We start from the raw sequence: 13,829 nt of genomic DNA on the forward strand, positions 1-13,829 counted from the left end.
ACCAAGTCCCACATGCACAGGAAGCCTCAGATGCCTCCCAAACATAAGAAAGGAGGGAGTGTAGCTGGTTGCACTGTGTATTGTATTATTGTAAGCATGTACCAACTCAAGCAAGTATTCTGGCCAACGGTTTTGCTTCTGTTTCTAGAGAGCGGAGCATGTTTAACAAGGTCTGGTTGAAGCGTTCTGCCCCACCGTTTCCTGCAGGATGGTACGGCGTTGTGCGGCTTTTAGTTATACCATAAGTATCACAGAGCTGTTTCATCAATGCAGACTCAAAATTTGGTCCCCGGTCAGAATGGAACCGAGCTGGACAGCCAAAAGGCTGTATTACATGAGTCCACAGAGCTTTTACTGTTGTCTGAGCCGTTTGGTCATGTGTGGGGATGGCCCAAGAGTAGCGTGTAAATAAATCCGTGGCCACAAGGAGGTTTTGAATACGGTCTGTTGGCCGACCTAAGGACAAGAAGTCTAGCCCCACAACCTCAAGAGGGTATGACACAGCTATCGGATTAAGAGGGGCCCTAGGCTCTACTCTTTTCCTCTGGAGGCTGCAGGTAACACAACCCAAATGGAAATGGCGTACCTCTTGCTCCATGTCATGGTCCCGTCGGTAGAGTCTGGTTTTCTACATACCTCTTAGCCACTTGTATGTCAGGATCACTGGCTTGTGCATCTTCCCATTCACTGCTAGCCCACTCACTGTCCTCACTTCTAGGGTTTAGCTCGATGGCTGCCGTGGTCACGCCTGTTCCTGTCTCACACTCCTGGTCTGCAACCCTGGCAGGGATGGGATCAACTGGAAACCTGGACAGAGCATCTGCATTAGCATTGCTTTTACCTGGGCGGTACTTGACGTCGTAGTTGAAAGAAGCCAGCTGAGCAACCCAGCGTTGTTCCACAGCACCCAGGCGAGCCGTCTGCAGGTGAGCAACAGGGTTATTGTCGGTATATACTGTGAACTGCGTTCCAGTCAGGTAGTCTCTGAATTTCTCAGTCACCGCCCACTTTAGAGCCAGAAGCTCTAGTTTAAACGAACTGTAGTTAGCATCATTCTTCTCGGTTGGATGTAGACTTCGGCTGGCGTACGCTATTACACGTTCCCTTCCCTCCTGGGCTTGGGCTAACACTGCTCCCAACCCCTGGTTGCTTGCGTCGGTGTAGACAATGAAAGGAAGTGTGTAGTCAGCATATGCCAGAACAGGGGTTTGTGTCAAAGCCCTCTTTAGGGCATCGAAGGCTGCTTGACACTCAGAGGACCATTGCACTCTTCGAGTCTCAGACTTTTTATTTGCTGGAATGCCTGTCAACAAGTTGTTCAGCGGACGTGCAATTTTGGCAAATCCAGATACAAAGCGTCTGTAGTATCCAGCTAACCCTAGGAAGGCCCTCACTTGCCTTATCGTGGACGGGACAGGCCAGTTTGATACAGACGAGATTTTATCGGGGTCAGGTCTTACCCCAGAATGATCCACCACATGGCCCAAAAACTTTACTTCTTGTTGGAGAAGTTTACACTTGTCCAATCGCAGTTTCAGGCCATGCCGCAACAATTTTTGGATCACCTCATCCAAATGCTGTAGGTGAGAGGAAAAATCAGGTGAGTATATTATGATGTCGTCCAAATACACCAATAGGGACTCCGCCATTTGGCCACTTAAACACTGTTGCATTAGGCGCTGAAATGTTGCTGGTGCATTACAGAGGCCAAAAGGCATGCGCTCAAACTCAAATAGTCCAAGTGGGGTTGTAAAGGCAGTTTTCTCTCGGTCTTGGGGGTCCATCTCAACCTGCCAATAGCCACTAGCCAGGTCAAGGGTAGAAAACCACTCAGCTCGGGTCAGGTTTGTTAGAGTCTCTTCGATTCTTGGAAGGGGAAAGGCATCTTTATGGGTTACGGCATTGAGTTTCCTATAGTCGACACAGAACCTCCAGTTACCGTCCTTCTTCTTCACCTGAACTATGGGCGCAGCCCATGGGCTACAACTTTCTCTGATTACCCCCTTCTCAAGCATTTCTACAAGTAGGCTCTTCATTTCCTTATACATCAGAGGCGGAAGAGGTCGGTACCTTTCTCTGATGGGCGCTGCATCACCCGTATGGATACGGTGTTGTACCAGGTCTGTCCGACCAAAGTCTTCATCATGGTTAGCAAACGCGTCCTTCCACTTGAGCAGCAGGGTGCATAGCTCCTCCTGTTGCTGTTGGACAGGGATCAGGTCGGTTAGTCAGGTTCTTTACCTCTTCAGGCAGCTCCTGTCCCTTGTGGTTGCCTGTTGCATCTACCAAAGCCACTTCAACAACGCAATTGTCTTTCAGAGATAGGGTAAGGTCACAAGATCCACGCACATCAGCTTCATCAACGTGGTACAGCTTACCCAATTTCTGGTTCCGCCCTATTGACAAGGTGTAGGGATATGGGTTACAGACACGAACAGGGATTCTCCCATTTCTTACCACTGCTAGTGTCCTAGCTACGCCAACATTGTTGGTTTCAGGTAGTGCTTCCATCAGGGCACAGTAGTCTGTTCCTCCCGGGCCCATCCGAGCACGGCCCCACACCAGCAGCTCACTCTTTGGTGGGACTCGGATATTTTGGCGAGTAGCTGGCCGCACGTTTCCCAAGAATCCGTCTTCTGTCATGGTGGCCTCGATACGTCGACAGGTAGCAAAAGCATCCCGCCAAACTCTCTGGTTCTTCAGCTGCTGTGGAGTGGAAACTGGCCTTCCAGGTCGTTGAAAGAGTGTTTCCCAGCAGGCGGTCACAACATTCATACCTATGAGGAGCGGGTGGGTGCAGTGTTTATCTTTAATAATCACGACTCCTCGTCCAGGTATTTTGATGCCTTCCACTTCCAGATCAAACACTGCGTAGCTAGTGTATGGGATCTCCAGGCCGTTGGCTGCCCTTAACTGGAAAACTACAGGGGTCTTCCCAAGCTTAGCTTTGGAAAAATGCTGCTCAAATAAACTCTGCTGCATTAATGTAACCTGAGACCCCGTATCCAACAGTCCTTGCAACTCAACCCCTTCAATCGTTACTCCTATAGTTGGGCATTGCCCAATAAAGGCTTCCGTGGCCCTTGAGTCGTGTAGTGCATCAGCAACCCCTGCCCCTTGGACCTCAGCAGCAGGGACAGCTAGTTTAAAGCCGCCTGGGAAGCAGGCCTCCTACAATACCTGGCTATATGTCCCGCTTGTCTACATTGGCGACAGATTGGCCTACCTTGTTCATCCCAGTCGTTAACACCGGACGCCGGTCGCGACCGCTCCCTATGTTGTGTCAGGGGCTGTGGGGGAGCATTGACTGGTTGAAGTAGTGGTTCAATTTCCTTTATTAATTCTTGGGTGAGTCCTTGCATCTGGGATTTCACATCTTCCATGATCTCTCGCTTCAGCGTGTCTCTCCAACTTTCCTTCTGTAACAAAGCAGGGGAGGCATGAGAGTTGTTCACAGAAAAGCATGTTACCTCCGGCTGTGTGTATCCGTGTTCTGAGTCCAGCAGTAGTGCTTCTTGCCGAAGTGCAGCAAAGTCTTCGTCTGGGTTACGGCGCGCATACACCTTCAGCGCCTGAGCCATTGGGCCTTCGTTTAGCCCAAGCAACAACTGGTCTCGTAGCACCGTGTCAGAGGGGGCGTTGCTTGGATCATGCCGCCGCAACATGCAAAACAGCTCTCTCAACCATAATATGAACGAGGGTACGGTCTCTCCAGGTTTCTGTTTACAACCGAAGAACTGTGATCTTAATACCGGGGTTGGGGTTCTATCGCCATAGAGAGAGTCTAGATAGAGAAAAATCTTCCTACCCTGGTCTCGCTCACTGTCTTCAAGGACGCTGACCTGGCGTTTAGCCTCACCGGCTAAGGCTCCCAACACAATAGCTGCCTTCCCAGCCTCTGTTAATTCTTGGGAACTTAACAGTCCTTGAATCTGTTCCTTCCAATCACTGTATTTTACATCTTCACCGGGCCCTTTAAATTTAGGCAGCCACGGGGCACCAGGAAACACAGGCATCATCATCTTCAAAGCCTTTTCTGTCTTAGATCACCGCAGCTGTTCTCCAATCCGGTCCTGCCAGCAACGCTAGAAAAGTTCCCTTGTCAGCCCTGTGAGGCGGGGGACTTAAAATCTAATAAAAAATAAGATACATTTATAAAAAGGTACCAGCAACGCCACCTAGTTGCGGAGTCTAGGTCTCCATAAAACAGGTTCTTGTTCACCAGAGGAAGAACAGCATGGATCACAAGACTTAAAAGCGTGACTTAAAAGGAGGATTTTATTATTGACTAAAAACCCATAAATAACTACAATATTAAAAGTCCAGCGGGAACAAGGTACTAAAAGGATTTAAGAATTCGACCAGCCACTGCTGCTGGTCGGTCTTGCCCTTTCTTCTTGTTTCCGGTTCCGTTCCTTTCCTGGGTGAGGTGTCCAGTCCGTTTCGTTCCTCTCCCCGTTGCACCCTGCCTGCTCGTCCGTTGTCTGCCGCCCTCTCGCTCGATTTCCCGTGGCTTCTCCGGCCCGTGGCTTCACCTTTCTGTGGCCTTCCTTCCTGTGGCTCCCCTGCCCCGTGGCTTCACCTTTCTGTGGCCTTCCTTCCTGTGGCTCCCCTGCCCCGTGGCTTCACCTTTCTGGGGCCTTTATAGCAGCTGTGTTAATTGGAGAGGGGAGGTCCTTTCATTGTGTAATGTGGTTGGCCAGGGCTCTCTGTAATTGATTAGTCCCTCCAGGTGCATGTAATTTACTGAAAGGTGGGTTAATATGTAAAAAATGTAATAAAACAAACCACGCAAAAATGTAATAAAACAAACCACGCTAAAATGTAATAAAACAAACCACGCTAAAATGTAAAAACAAACCACGCTAAAATGTAAAAAACAAGCCATGCTAAAATGTAAAAACAAGCCATGCTAAAATGTAAAAACAAGCCATGCTAAAATGCAAAACCAATAATTTACAGAAACCACAATGTCCCCCTGGTGACATATTTGGTTTACGGTTTTACCCAATGTGCCTTCCAGTATCATTAGTACAGCACGCGTTGCCACGGACAGCCTGTGTGGGAGCCTAAAGCCTGAGTTAAACAGAATGATGTCATGCCTATATAGCAGGAGAACATGCATGTGAATGGCTCCGCGGTTGCACGCCAGCAGCACAGGTTCCCAAAACACCATTAGTTAGAATTTTCCCCATGAATCCAAGATTGCCCCGACATAAGTGTTCAGTTCCTTTCAGGGCAGCAGAGCTACATTCCAGCATGGCTTGAGTCCGGCCATTCTGCCCACATGGAAAACACAGAGACAATACCCCTCTATCCTCCCATACACCCTTCATCCTTACACAGTTATATGCCACATCCCTCTGGACTACGTCCACAGGGAAGGGAATTAGCAGAATTAAGGATTTGTAGATGTTTTGCCAGGCAAGCCGCACAGCCCTCTTTTGTGAACGCTTCCAGCACATAGTTGACGTAGGTTTGCTCCGGGCCCTCGCTCGGAAAATGATACGCTAGGCCAAGCCAAAGTGAAAACAGAGGAAGAGAAACGCTGCAGCCTTCTCCGGCAAATCTGTGTGGTGCTTTAAAGTGACTGTGATTGTGATTAATGGGTCTATTTGCTGAGTGCCTGAGGGACATGTCGGAGAGCAACTGTGGACGAAAACTACTGAACTAGCTGTGTTGGGTGGTGCTTCTCTACAACTGAATCCATACTGGTTAAATCTAACCAAACTAATAGAACACATTTACATCTACACTATTAACTACCTTGCTGAAACAAAGACAGGCAGATGCTGGGTCCTAACCACAAGAACACTTGTGGAACAGTCACTACGCTGTTTATACCGTGACAGTAGATTTTAGCATACACACTCTATATACTGTACACACACAGAGGGGAACATCTAATTAAAACCACAGCACAAAACATATGACACTATTTGCACAAAGTCAGTGAACAACGTACAATTTAATCAATATTAACACGATAATTAAGGCGGGGGAAGATATGGAAGTCTTTTCTGTTATTTCTATTTATCAACCTAAAAATGTTTAGTTCAAAAAATTATGTTGAAGATATTCATGACAGCTGCTATGAAGATTTGAATGAAATAAATGATTTTTGCAGCCAAGGGTCAAGCGAGAATATGAGAACGTAATAACGAAAATGCCATCCGGCTGATTATCAGTGCCCACCTTGAACGCTAACAGAGAGCTGAGCACTGATGCAGGCTTTGGGTGGGAACGCAACGCTCCATCACAATAGTATTGACTGACGGAGCTTTAGAAGCACGCCAAATTCAGTCATCACATAACAAAAGAGATTTAGCCAGCTTACACACCAGCCACAGTCTGCTCTTTTTTCCCCATCACAAACATCACGTCAACAGACTGACTCTGGAACAGACCAAGGTTGCATCACTTACACATTCCTTTCAGTGTAGCTAACCTCAGCCACTGACGAGGACTGTTCACTGTATATGCTGCAGGATTTTCGCTTAGGTTTACATGGCAACAGGACTTTCAAAACATTGGCTCAGACATAAACTCGCCTGTTTGATGGGATGATGTGCACTGGTGTTACATTACCTTTTACAGAGTATACTTCATATACCGGTTATGCTGCTCGTATCACCCACAGTTATCTAAACTATGACAAGCAGTTGCTATTTTTAACAGTTCCGGTATCGGTGAGATGTCTGTGCGGAGCGTCTCCACCACGATCCACGTAGTCTTTAATCTTTTCCTGAGCATGTAATACTGCAATTGGGGCCTCTGTTGTCAATACCGCCAGGTTACAAATGCATATCGTAAAATGGACACAAATCAATAATGAAAGGAAAACCTTCCGTCTCTCTCCATCTGTGGGTCTGCTTGAGAGCACATGCAGAAATAAATCAAACCCAGCAGGGCTGTAAGCATCATTACAACATACCCGACAACAGGGGAAATTCTGATTTGTTATTGCGTTGTTGTTTTTTTGTTGAGAAAATTAAATAATAGTATTTTTATGACATGGCTAATGACAGTGTAGGAGCCATATACATTTGGTATTATTTCATTTAATTTTGCTCTGTGCCACTAGGGGGCTGTATGTGCTTTGTGGCTCAGCTGACCTCGGATCAGCCCAGGTAGGCCATTTAACCTGCAGGAATCTAAGACACAGGTGTTGGTAATTTCGGAAGCAAACAGTTTTCGACTGTGCCAGTGTGCGTGTGTGCCTTTGTGGTGAGCAATGCGGTTTGTTATTTTGGGTACATGTATTATCAGTTAAAGTTTTGCCGTTTTATAATATTTGGATGTAAAATAAACATGCAAGGTAATTGTAACATCAGAGAACTCTCCGTTTTGCTGTGTTCGAGCGCACCGGGCGCACGTCTAAACTAATCCACCATATTAGCAACCAGTACTAGACTTCGTTTAGGACTTCGTCAGTACAGACAGCATGACTAATTTAGATGAAAACACATGAAAGGTGCTGTTCATGCAATTTACATGAATATATCACCACCTTGTGGCCAAACCAATATCAGGCACTACATTTGAAATGGGACAGGTTTTAGTCCGGCTCAGGTATAATCCTGCAAATGCTGCATTAAATCGTCGCTGTGCTGCTACTGGGAAATTTCTAGAAAGTATTGGTTTTCCCCAACTGAACCTGGATAGACAAGTAGAGATTTCTAGCTCAGTCTTCGTCTTCCCTTCCTGGTTGATGCCACCGAGTTGATGAAGCTCCCCAAGAACTCGTTCTGCCTCCAGAAAAGAGCATTCCGCCTCTTCAAGAGTAGAAAAAGAGTCAAGGATTTTTTTTAAAACTTGGATTTGAATTAGTCATTCTATTCGCAGACATTATTGTAAAAAAATGTATCACGGCGAAGGATATTTGTCTGTATGCAGTGAAGCGCCACCATGTGTGAGGTGCACGCTCAGGAGACACACAGGAACCTTGAGCTTGTCGTCCCTGCAGGACGAGGTGGGGGAGCAGAGAGGCAGCAGCAGCTCCCTGGCCAGAGCCGAGTGCTCCTTGGCCTGCAGGCCCCAACCTCAGGGAACATGGAACCGTCGTTGAGTGTAAATCAAACAGCATCCCCAAAAACAATATTTTCATATGGATGGTAACGTTTTTGACATTTTTGGAAAAATTGTTGTCACACATCTATCGTAAGAAGAAGAACAGGTTCCTGATTTTCATAATGTTTAAGATTTAATGCACTGACAGGATTACCTCTTTGAAATTACCTTTCAACTGGAAATATGCTGTAGCCAGTCTGGCGTGGGCCTGTGCCAGTTTTAGACGGTCATCGGCAGAGAGCAGCCGACACAGAGCCACACAACGCACCAGGTCCTGAATGCAGGCGTCCCACTGAGCAGAGACAGCAGATAAAGCACAATGCATCCAAACACAAATCAATAGTACTTCTGTTTTTCAGTTTAGAGGTCAGGTTAGCATTCAGAAACTAGTGTAACACATTCACCTGCCTGGCTGTTTATATCAGCAAAAACAGGTGAAATTGAGGAGGAGAAACAAGGAGTACATTTATTGATTACGACCAACAGAAAATTTATTAGCTATAGATTTGATTATCGAGTGAATGTTTATGATGTAGAAATAGTGGACAATGATTTATAGCTTTTCTATGTATTATATCATTATAAAAGCAATATATTTGTGTTTGGTCAAACAAAAACAAGCTACTGTTTTCTACTATTCACTGATATTTATAAGAAAAATCAATAGCGAGTGCTCTTAAATTGATAGCGTTTCTTGTGTTCCACGTACATTCAATACCTCGAATATGACTAAATCTAAGATGCTAATGTACATCAACCCTTTTCTTCAGCTCCAGCAACAGTTACAAGAATATAAATGTGTCCCTGCGCCGACCTCTTGGTTGTCCTCGCGGGCCTGAGCGTGGCTGTCTAAGTATTTGAGCTTTTCTTCAGGTGCCATCATGATGAATTCCTCCTGAGCATCTCGTGTCTGAGGGGGCCTCAGTGGACCCGGGGAACACGGAGACGCGGTGGCGCCCCTGCTGAGGCTCTCCACGCTTTCACCAGATCTACAGGTTGGTAAGTGAGCGCAGTTATCAACGCAGACGTATTTGAGGAAAGCATCTCGTTATTCATCTCTAAACTTCCCGAGAAACATTTTAACAGATGATTACAGATCGGGAAAGTCACGTCAGTTGTGATGCTCTTTTTCTTTTTAATTTTCTTTTAGCCTTCACTGTCTAACGCGTAGAACAAAACGTCACTCACTGCGCAGCGCGCTTGGAGGAGCCGGCTCGTGTTCTGGTGTTGGCATGAACATCAGACATCCTCACCTGCAGACACTCGATGCGATTTGTGTTCTCTACGTGTGTGTGTGTGTGTGTGTGTGTGTGTGTGTGTGTGTGTGTTTCCGTGGTTACGCGGCAATACGTAAATTACGCACAGTCGTACGCGCTGCGTAATTTACGTGTCGCCGCACCTAAAAATGCAACTTTACCGTGAGTTACGGTGACAATAATGTGACTCGACGTATGTTTTACGCACAGGCGCTGGACTCCTCGACGCTGTTGTGGACCGTGTTGTCGAGGCGCGCTGCATTCAAGAGCCGCATTGTTCTCAGAAAATACAAATGGCATCGCGATGGGATTAATAATGACCGTTTCTAATCGAATTGAGACAAACACATATGTATTTACTTCTTGCGCGAACCCGTTTGATTGGCAGCTGTTTATCTCCTGTTAACATTGTACCAGCTGATAGTTTGACAACACCTGACAATGGTTCTGACCTGTAATTCAACTTTGACTCTATCTAAAAAAAAACCTGCAGGCGGGTCCTTCAGTTGACTACGGATCAGTAAAGCACCACAGATGGCATGATAAGGGCCCCATGGCACGGCATTGGTATTTAAGGCCCTGTCTTAAAAGGGCCCCTGTGCCAAAATCTAGCTTCAAGAGCATCATTTTTTTGTCATCTATGGCAACAAGAAGATAATCCTTTGTTAATGTGAGTTAATTGAGTTGCCACACAGTAAGCCTACACCTGGGGCCGAAGAGTACTCTGTAATACACAGAGATGGTTAATGATGGGTCACAATGGCTTACCATCCTAATACTGCCCCAGGGGTCCCACCCCGCTAGACGTTCAGCCTCACTGAAACGCTGTGCCATCTAAAGTTATTAAAACAAGGAGGAAATCACAATAGCGCAGCCTTTTTCCTTGGATTGCGCCAATTCACGTGAGAACTCTGCGTGTTCTGGATATTAGAGTTGTAGTATTTTGAGATGTCCACAAGGTGTCAGTAGAGTAACACAAGAGTCTCAGTAGAGTAGTACCGGATACACTGTAGTTTTTAATGTTGTGCTCAAAGGAGTTTATCACTTGGAGGGATTATAATATTGTTTTGCTCTTTTTAAGAAGTGGTGGCAGGGAGGGCGGCCTCTCCGTAGGGCATGCACGCTGCAAAGTGTTTTAACTGTGTGTTTCAATGTGAAAACCACCATCAGTTTGTTTTCTCAGACCTTCCTTTTGTCACCTGCTCACCCCAGGAGTCTAAAAAATAATACATTGTAATTTTTCTAGTGGCATTGTTTATATATATATATATATATATATATAAAACATATATATATAACACATATATGTTTATAGTTCCTTTCACTTTATAATGGGAATTTAGTTTAGTTTAGAGTGTAAATCTAAAATATAGCAGGAGAATACTTGTTTCACATCATTCTGTACTTTGTAGACCTAAATGTACATTTCCCTGTGAAAATATCCTTTCTTGCATCGGCTGATAGACGTACCAGGAGTTTAAGGGAGAGGTGCCACGGCTGTTAATAGACGTACCGGGAGTTTAAGGGAGAGGTGCAACGGCTGTTAAAAGACGCAACGGGGGTTTAAGGGAGAGGTGCATCGGCTGATAGACGTACCGGGAGTTTAAGGGAGAGGTGCCAGGGCAGTTAATAGACGTACCGGGAGTTTAAGGGAGAGGTGCCACGGCTGTTAATAGACGTACCGGGAGTTTAAGGGAGAGGTGCATCGGCTGATAGACGTACCGGGAGTTTAAGGGAGAGGTACATCGGCTGATAGACGTACCGGGAGTTTAAGGGAGAGGTGCAACGACTGTTAATAGACGCACCGGGAGTTTAAGGGAGAGGTGCATCGGCTGATAGACGTACCTGGAGTTTAAGGGAGAGGTGCCACGGCTGTTAATAGACGTACCGGGAGTTTAAGGGAGAGGTGCAACGGCTGTTAAAAGACGCAACAGGGGTTTAAGGGAGAGGTGCATCGGCTGATAGACGTACCTGGAGTTTAAGGGAGAGGTGCCAGGGCAGTTAATAGACGTACCGGGAGTTTAAGGGAGAGGTGCAACGGCTGTTAATAGACGTACCGGGAGTTTAAGGGAGCGGTGCATCGGCTGATAGACGTACCGGGAGTTTAAGGGAGAGGTGCAACGGCTGTTAATAGACGCACCGGGAGTTTAAGGGAGAGGTGCATCAGTTGATAGACGTACCGGGAGTTTAAGGGAGAGGTGCCACGGCTGTTAATAGACGTACCGGGAGTTTAAGGGAGAGGTGCCAGGGCAGTTAATAGACGTACCGGGAGTTTAAGGGAGAGGTGCATCGGCTGATAGACGTACCGGGAGTTTAAGGGAGAGGTGCATCGTCTGATAGACGCACCGGGAGTTTAGGGGAGAGGTGCCACGGCTGTTAATAGACGCACCGGGAGTTTAAGGGAGAGGTGCATCGGCTGATAGACGTACCGGGAGTTTAAGGGAGAGTTGCCACTGCTGTTAATAGACGTACCGGGAGTTTAAGGGAGAGGTGCAACGGCTGTTAATAGACGCACCGGGAGTTTAAGGGAGAGGTTCTACGGCTGGTAATAGAGGTCCGGGAGTTTAAGGGAGAGGTGCCACGGCTGTTAATAGACGCACCGGGAGTTTAAGGGAGAGGTGCATAAGTTGATAGACGTACCGGGAGTTTAAGGGAGAGGTGCTACGGCTGTTAATAGACGTACCGGGAGTTTAAGGGAGAGGTGCCAGGGCAGTTAATAGACGTACCGGGAGTTTAAGGGAGAGGTGCATCGTCTGATAGACGCACCGGGAGTTTAGGGGAGAGGTGCCACGGCTGTTAATAGACGCACCGGGAGTTTAAGGGAGAGGTGCATCGGCTGATAGACGTACCGGGAGTTTAAGGGAGAGTTGCCACTGCTGTTAATAGACGTACCGGGAGTTTAAGGGAGAGGTGCAACGGCTGTTAATAGACGCACCGGGAGTTTAAGGGAGAGGTTCTACGGCTGGTAATAGAGGTCCGGGAGTTTAAGGGAGAGGTGCCACGGTTGTTATAGACGTACCGGGAGTTTAAGGGAGAGGTGCCACGGCTGTTAACGTACCGGGAGTTAAAGGGAGAGGTGCCACGGCTGTTAATAGACGTACCGGGAGTTTAAGGGAGAGGTACACGGCTGTTAATAGACGTACCGGGAGTTTAAGGGAGAGTTGCCATGGCTGTTAATAGACGTAACGGGAGTTTAAGGGAGAGGTGCCACGGCTGTTAATAGACATACCGGAAGTTTAAGGGAGCGGTGCATCGCCTGATAGACGTACCGGGAGTTTAAGGGAGAGGTGCAACGACTGTTAATAGACGCACCGGGAGTTTAAGGGAGAGGTGCTTTGGCTGATAGACGTACCGGGAGTTTAAGGGAGAGGTGCCACGGCTGTTAATAGACGTACCGGGAGTTTAAGGGAGAGGTGCAACGGCTGTTAAAAGACGCAACGGGGGTTTAAGGGAGAGGTGCATCGGCTGATAGACGTACCGGGAGTTTAAGGGAGAGGTGCGAGGGCAGTTAATAGACGTACCGGGAGTTTAAGGGAGAGGTGCCACGGCTGTTAATAGACGTACCGGGAGTTTAAGGGAGAGGTGCCACGGCTGTTAATAGACGTACCGGGAGTTTAAGGGAGAGGTGCAACGGCTGTTAATAGACGCACCGGGAGTTTAAGGGAGAGGTGCAACGACTGTTAATAGACGCACCGGGAGTTTAAGGGAGAGGTGCCAGGGCAGTTAATAGACGTACCGGGAGTTTAAGGGAGAGGTACCACGGCTGTTAATAGACGTACCGGGAGTTTAAGGGAGAGGTGCCACGGCTGTTAATAGACGTACCGGGAGTTTAAGGGAGAGGTGCAACGACTGTTAATAGACGCACCGGGAGTTTAAGGGAGAGGTGCCAGGGCAGTTAATAGACGTACCGGGAGTTTAAGGGAGAGGTGCATCGGCTGATAGACGTACCGGGAGTTTAAGGGAGAGGTGCATCGTCTGATAGACGCACCGGGAGTTTAGGGGAGAGGTGCCACGGCTGTTAATAGACGCACCGGGAGTTTAAGGGAGAGGTGCATCGGCTGATAGACGTACTGGGAGTTTAAGGGAGAGTTGCCACTGCTGTTAATAGACGTACCGGGAGTTTAAGGGAGAGGTGCAACGGCTGTTAATAGACGCACCGGGAGTTTAAGGGAGAGGTTCTACGGCTGGTAATAGAGGTCCGGGAGTTTAAGGGAGAGGTGCCACGGCTGTTAATAGACGCACCGGGAGTTTAAGGGAGAGGTGCATCAGTTGATAGACGTACCGGGAGTTTATGGGAGAGGTGCTACGGCTGTTAATAGACGTACCGGGAGTTTAAGGGAGAGGTGCCAGGGCAGTTAATAGACGTACCGGGAGTTTAAGGGAGAGGTGCATCGTCTGATAGACGCACCGGGAGTTTAGGGGAGAGGTGCCACGGCTGTTAATAGACGCACCGGGAGTTTAAGGGAGAGGTGCATCGGCTGATAGACGTACCGGGAGTTTAAG

General features: G+C 47.4%; 1 protein-coding gene across 1 annotated transcript; it reads right to left on the reverse strand.

Annotated features, from left to right (window-relative positions):
- Positions 1-7,866: 7,866 nt before the first annotated feature.
- LOC144390944 (tetratricopeptide repeat protein 23-like) lies at positions 7,867-10,582 on the reverse strand. Its single transcript, XM_078097435.1, has 4 exons — positions 9,259-10,582; positions 8,885-9,059; positions 8,239-8,362; positions 7,867-8,042 (listed from the first exon to the last, which is right to left on the reverse strand). The coding sequence occupies exons 1-4, from the start codon at positions 9,315-9,317 to the stop codon at positions 7,867-7,869; spliced, it is 534 nt and encodes a 177-aa protein (XP_077953561.1). The 5' UTR covers positions 9,318-10,582.
- Between the last annotated feature and the right edge of the window lie 3,247 nt (positions 10,583-13,829).

The sequence above is a fragment of the Gasterosteus aculeatus genome, chromosome Y, assembly GCF_964276395.1.
Source record: "Gasterosteus aculeatus chromosome Y, fGasAcu3.hap1.1, whole genome shotgun sequence".
NCBI classification, from domain to species: Eukaryota; Metazoa; Chordata; class Actinopteri; order Perciformes; family Gasterosteidae; genus Gasterosteus; species Gasterosteus aculeatus.

Bases quoted from the DNA above. Each gene is read 5' to 3' on its own strand.
- LOC144390944 (XM_078097435.1), bottom strand. From the start codon at position 9,317: ATGTCTGATGTTCATGCCAACACCAGAACACGAGCCGGCTCCTCCAAG. The intron at 9,060-9,258 runs GTGAGTGACGTT...ACCAACCTGTAG, and splicing joins TCCTCCAAGCGCGCTGCGCA to ATCTGGTGAAAGCGTGGAGA. The intron at 8,363-8,884 runs GTCGGCGCAGGG...GTCTCTGCTCAG, and splicing joins CCCGCGAGGACAACCAAGAG to TGGGACGCCTGCATTCAGGA.